Source organism: Meleagris gallopavo, chromosome 16 (genome assembly GCF_000146605.3).
Source record: "Meleagris gallopavo isolate NT-WF06-2002-E0010 breed Aviagen turkey brand Nicholas breeding stock chromosome 16, Turkey_5.1, whole genome shotgun sequence".
Taxonomy (NCBI): Eukaryota; Metazoa; Chordata; class Aves; order Galliformes; family Phasianidae; genus Meleagris; species Meleagris gallopavo.
Genome location: NC_015026.2, coordinates 10143910 through 10149909, shown reverse-complemented (window position 1 = coordinate 10149909; position 6000 = coordinate 10143910). Strand labels below are relative to the sequence as shown.

The 6000-nt window shown below is 44.6% G+C and overlaps 1 protein-coding gene across 1 annotated transcript in view; it reads left to right on the top strand.

Moving 5' to 3' along the window:
• Nucleotides 1-2: 2 nt before the first annotated feature.
• GNA12 (G protein subunit alpha 12) overlaps nt 3-6000 on the top strand; it is a gene marked incomplete at its 5' end in the record, with an annotated part of 36864 nt that continues 30866 nt past the window's right edge. The window contains one exon of the mRNA XM_010719633.2: nt 3-281. Within this exon, the coding sequence (XP_010717935.2) occupies nt 3-281 (279 nt within the window). The remainder of the gene's footprint in view (nt 282-6000) is intronic.

Sequence of the window (6000 nt, the reverse complement as noted above, 5' to 3'; positions counted from 1 at the left end):
TGCTGCCGGCCGAGGCCACGGGCCGAGAGCAGCCGAGACGGGAGGGCAAGGAGCGGAGCCGCGATGCGGAGCGGGAGGCGAGGCGGAGGAGCCGGGAGATCGACGCGATGCTGGCCCGGGAACGGAGGGCCGTGAGGCGCCTGGTTAAAATCCTGCTGCTGGGAGCCGGGGAGAGCGGCAAGTCCACTTTTCTCAAACAGATGCGGATCATCCACGGCAGAGAGTTCGACCAGAAGGCGCTGTTGGAGTTCCGGGCCACCATCTACGAGAACATCCTCAAGGTGAGAGGCGGGAGGGGCACCGCAGGCTCACCCCGCTGTGACAGCCGGGCTCTGGGCGGCCGGCGGGGTTGGCAGTGCGCGCAGGTGCGTGCGGGGCGGGGGCCTTTGTGTGCCCGCCTGGCACTGCGGGAAAACCTCGATGGAAAAGAAAAAAAGCCAACAAAAAGGGCTCAAGGAAAGTTCCCTGCGAAGGGGATTGAGGAGAGCTTTGTGGAAACGTGGAGAAGGGGAATAGGTGTGGTCTGCGCTCTGGGAACAAACATTATGAGAGCATCCTCTGAGTACGAGCTGGAGGAATTTTATCGTTTGGAGATGTGAGGTTTCTGTGCTGTGTGCCTCGATTAGATGAGGAAGGGGTCCCTGGGTGTGTTGTGGCTGCAAATAGCTGCGGTGTGGTTCATTGTTAGGACTGGGGGTGCAGGTGGTTGGAGTTGGGCAGCGTGAGGTGCCAGCCAGCACGGCTGTCTAACTTTGTTCTGGGATCTTTCTGAGCAAGTTTTGTTTGGTGCTTGGGCAGGTTCTGCTCTGGCACATTCCTTTAGTGGCTGGAGAATACCGAGGCTGCTGGTAAAGCCTACAAGTAGAGCCCTTGTTCTGCAATTAAGGGAAAACAACCTTGGCTAATTTCTGGGAGCAGTCTTTGGTGCCCTGTGCAGGTAGAAGTTCTCATATTTCAGAAAAGTGTGAAAGATGCATAAAGCAGCTCGCTTAGTAATGAGTCTCACTTCATCTTCATAAGCTCTCTAAAAGAACAGCTGCTTTCCTGTCTGTAGCTTTTCTGTAAGACCAACTCCATTCTTAGGTGGACATGGATTTGTGAAGCTCTGTCATATTTCACGGAAAACTTAAGTAAAGGGAGCTGTGTAAATTAAGGATAAAACAGTTACTTTTGAAATTTCAGATATGTTTTGAATAGTAGATACATACGTACCTAACTGCACACACACACACACACACACACACACACACACACACAATGATTCTTGCTTTTAAGATTCTCACTGTTCCATCAAGAACTTTTGCTTCTGTTGTTGAACAGGAAAACTATCGACTGATTTTCTTTTCCTTTACTTTCTTAGTCGGTTTCTGGAAGCACGTTGTGTGTTACATGAGCGTGCACACGTATTACAGGACGTTTGGTATTTAAGTTCTTTTCTTTCATTGAAGTTAGGTGAGCACAAAGATTGGTACAAGTTATTAGCTCCATACCTAGAAATAAGGAACCTCATCCTACAGGGCATCGTGCTTGTTTTGGTGCTGTCAGGAAGAGACTTGTGAAAACAGAAGAACCTTAAAGAGATTCTTCAAGCTGTTATGAGCAATACTAATTTGAGTAAAATGTTACAGTATTTTATATATACAGAATATAGAGAGCGTTCTACGGTAGTGTTCAGTGTGCTTAGAAGCATTCCCATCTTTTAGTAGAGGAAGCTGCATTACACACTTGAAACACTTGTCTGCTGGATGGCTTTGGGCACATTTACAGAACCGGAGTAGAATCCTGATCCTCAAGGTAGCAGTTTTGGTGTTCTGATTCCAAGACCAGTACTTACAATGTTTGATGGAATGTTGTCAGCTGATTATGCTTTTAAGCCTCCTATTAATCAAAGAAAAGCTTGGAAGTATTTTTAAAGGGAGGTAATGTGCTTTAATGGAACACCTTCTGGGCCTTGCAGATCGTGGTTTAGGAGTGTTAGGTTGGGCTAACCTTGTAGCTACAGCAGCTCCTTAACTCTTCCTTTTTTAGTTTCTATGGATGGCACAGGTAGCTCTTGATAGGAACACAGTTTATGCTTCACCCATAAGCTTTTGGGGAATAGCTTGGGAACAGGGAAGAGCATGCAGAAGGGAGAAGAGCAACCAGCAGAAACAGTTTTCTGATGAGAAGGTCTGAGGCTGGAAAAGGTAGTGAGTGTGCTGTTTCTCTTTTGCTAAACTGAAAGAGACATAATAACACAGTGAAACCAGGCCATAATCTTCAGGAAGAAGCCATATACCAAGATGGGTATGTTGCAGGGCTTTTGAAATAGGCATTTTGACAGAGTTTTGACAAGTTTAGCTTAGAGCAACTGTATAAAACTTAATTATATTGTCTTTTTTTTTGTTCCTTCAGTGAAAAAGCTTAAATTGTTCCAAGTGAATTAATTTTGCTGCTTCGACGGTGTAAATTGTCAAGTGAATCTGATTGCTGTTGTTTCTATAATGGTGTTTAGACTAGGAGTTATTTCCCGTTTCAGGAAGTTCAGACTAGAATGCTCCTCCATTAACACAAATGGAGCGGAGATCGCTGCGCATCCAACTTAAAAGGGAAGATGAATTCTTATAATACAACATGTGGACATTGTGAAATGAAAACGATCGTGTAGAATAGCATAAAAATCTATTTGACGTTGTGGAATACAGCTGCAGCAGCCGTACCCCTTTTTGCATTCAGTTCTCAGCATTGTCTAATCATGGTTCTGTTAAGCTTCTGCAGCACTGAGATCTGAGTTAGAAATGCAGTGTAAATCTCTGGGATTAAATGGTCAATTTTCGTTTTCCAACCGTGACTGAACTTCGCTCTGAAGGAGGGAGGATTACTGATCTCTCAGCAGCACTTGGTATTTCTGAAGTGCTTTTTGCAGGGCATTATGCAGCCTGCACAGCTTCTGGAAACCAAAGGAACTGGTTTGGAGAACAGAACCTGAAACCTCCCCGAAAATAATGGTGTGCAGTACGAACTGACGTTAGTGTCGGCTGCTTCTTTGCGCTGAGTTGTTAGCTTCTTGCTTTTTTCTGATATGTCTGATGTCGAGTTCTTTCCTTACCCTGTTCTCCCTGTTTCTCATCCCCCCTCTTCGGGAAACCCTAGTTAGAAACAAAATGCTAAAACTAAGTAAATCTGTGATACAGCATTTACTTTTCCATTTAGTACAGGTGATAGTTCAGGGCCTCGCTAGCTTTTTCTGGCATTTGTGGGCTAGTCTTCAAATACATTAGTTTTGCTTTGGTTTAAGGTAAATAGTCATCGGTTAACTAGGGTTTTGCTTGTTAATCGAGGCTAAGTTTCAAAGTAACTTTTTGAAGCTTTTTGATGATGGAAGTGAAAAGCTGCAGTGTTAATGCTGAGCTAGGAGCACACAGCCTGCACAGCTGAGCACACCCACCGGGCAGGGAAGGTTGGGCAGGGGAAGGTAGTGTGGGGCTGTGCTGCAGCATGAGCTCAGGCAGCTCCTGGTTGAACAGAGCCACTCAGAAAGCTGTTATGTACCTGAGGTTTCAAATGTAAGAAAGAAGTGGTCGGTGGTGCTGTAGGGGTGTTGTGGCAGTGCTTTCTAGCTGTAACTGGGGGAGTGAGCTTTCTGTACCCTCCAAAATAGCTGGGGAAGCCTTACTACTTTATTTACTTCCTTTGATAACAACTAAAGAAGTCAGGGAGTTGATGAATCATGGCTCTGATGCTCCTTGTCTAAATGTTTTTTTGTTTCAAGTATGAGAATATCATGCTGCTTGAAAAAACCCAGCTTAGCTGCGTAAGAAAATAATTAATCCACAAGCACCCGAGCAGCACTTGCAGCAGCTTGTCTGGGAGATCCCAATCTGAAGGAGCAGGGGGGAAATTGGTTTATAAAAGCCTGAAGCATCATCTGTTGATTTTTTTTTAATTTTTTTCCCTGATTTTGTTAGTTTCTGTGTTGAAATTGGGAAGGACAGCTCAAAGCTTCGTACATCCATGAGAGTTCTCTTGTTGTCCGTGGCCTGGATCACAATGACTAGCTGCCAGATCGAGGAGCCCAGAGCTGCAGAGGGGACTGCTCAGGAAATGATGTGTGACTTCACTTGTGGGCTCTGCCTGGGGAAAACGACCCAGGATTCGGAAGGTGAAAGCTCCCCGAGGACAGACATTGGGCACTTCTGAATTGCAGTGTGTGTGGGCAAACCTGAGAGCGTGCTCCTCCACAGCTCGAGGCTGAGGAGCAGAAAGCTGGCCAAATGAGCAGCCCAAATGAAGCTCGTTTTAAGAGGTGGTTTGGGCTTCTGCAGCTGGTATTAAAACCTGGACTGTTGCTGCTTCATTGTTTCAGGTGTGAGTGGCCTTGCTGTTACCAAGTTACCATATGGAAACCTTTTTTTTTTTTTTTCTTGCAACTTTTTAGTTTCAGTCAAGCACAGGCTGTGAGCAGAGGAAAAAATACTGCGTTTATACTGCTGATATATTTCTCCTACCAGCCTGCAACTGCAGGGGAGCTCTCTCTTTCCTCTATTTGAATTCCTGTAACCCTTTAAACTGGGGGTATTAAGCAGTGACCTGCGTTTCACTTACAAACCCATCTTTCCTTGGGTTTGCATGGAAACGAACTTGCTAGCCCGTTAGGAGGGGATGCTCATGGCACAGCTTGTTGCTTCGAGGTGGGAATCTGGCTGTACTCGAGCAGTTCGTTGCAGGACAGTACCCTCATCTCCACTGGGACAGCATCTTGTGAAAGAATGCCAAGGAGAATATGTTGCAGGAACTGTGGCTAATTAGGAGCTTTTCCATTAAATTTAACGTACGAGTGCTAAAGCTCCGTGTTAGAGCTGGTATTTAAATCTGATTATCTTTGCTCTAAGCATTTACTGTTTGGTGGTTATTTTAATAAGAAAAATAATATTCATAAAAGCATTGATAGGAAAAAACCCAAAACTTGGGAGTTGTCTTGGCCTTTTTGTTCCAGGTCCATTTGGTCAGTGAAATACTTAATTTCCACTTTGTGTGTTTGGGATTTCTTTCATCTGAATTCCAACAGCTCTGGTGGTCTCTGCACATTTTAGGGTATCTTTTAATTGGGCTCAGAGAAAGCAATCTGTCTTCATCATGGTGGGCAGTGGAGAGGAGCAATGGTAAGGATAAATATTCATTATTGCTCCAAAATAGAGCTTACAATGCTCTTGTGATGTAGTCATTAGTCTTGCAGAACATGAGTTGTCCCTGGATACTGCAGACAAATACTTTGATGTTTTCCAGACAAAACTTCAGTCACTTGAGTGACTAAATTTGGGAGCTTGTGTTATATTCAGTTGTTTCAGTATACTTCAGTATATTTATGTAATTCTCTTGGAAACAGTATTGGCAAAGAAAATTCTGCTACTATCAATGTTGACAAGGCGACTTTAGAGCAAAGGCAAACTAGCATATGTTACTTTAAGAAGCTCAATAAAAATTATAGACAGAGGAAAATGTAGGATTCATTGGCTGTAGAATTCTCATGTGAGTTTCCTTTACTTACACGGCTTTCCTTGCTGGGTGCTGCAGCAGTTGTTGTCTTACAGAATCCTGTGAGGATGCTTCTGGAACCCAGATGTGTCTTCAGCCCTGCTGACAGTATGAACTAGAGGCTGTTGTGATAGTCTCAGGAAGAGGAGAAACCTGGTGGGGTCGTTCTGGAAGCACTGCCCTTGGAATTTATTTTAAGGTCCTATGCTAGTTGTCACCTCAGGTGACATCTCATTGCTTTGTGCCTGGTTGCAAGCCAGGCATACATCTAGAATACTGTTTCTTGTGCATTTAGCATCATTTGGCTGCATTTGGTCAAAGATAAGGGTTCTTCCCAGAATTGCCAGCCAAGCAGACATTGCTGCTCCTAGTTCAGAGATTCAGTGGCTGATCCAAATGTTCCTTAATGTTCACGGTGTTTATTTGTGGTCTCAAAGTAACGACAAAGCCTTCAGAGGGCAGAGGGTGGAATCACAGCACCAGGAA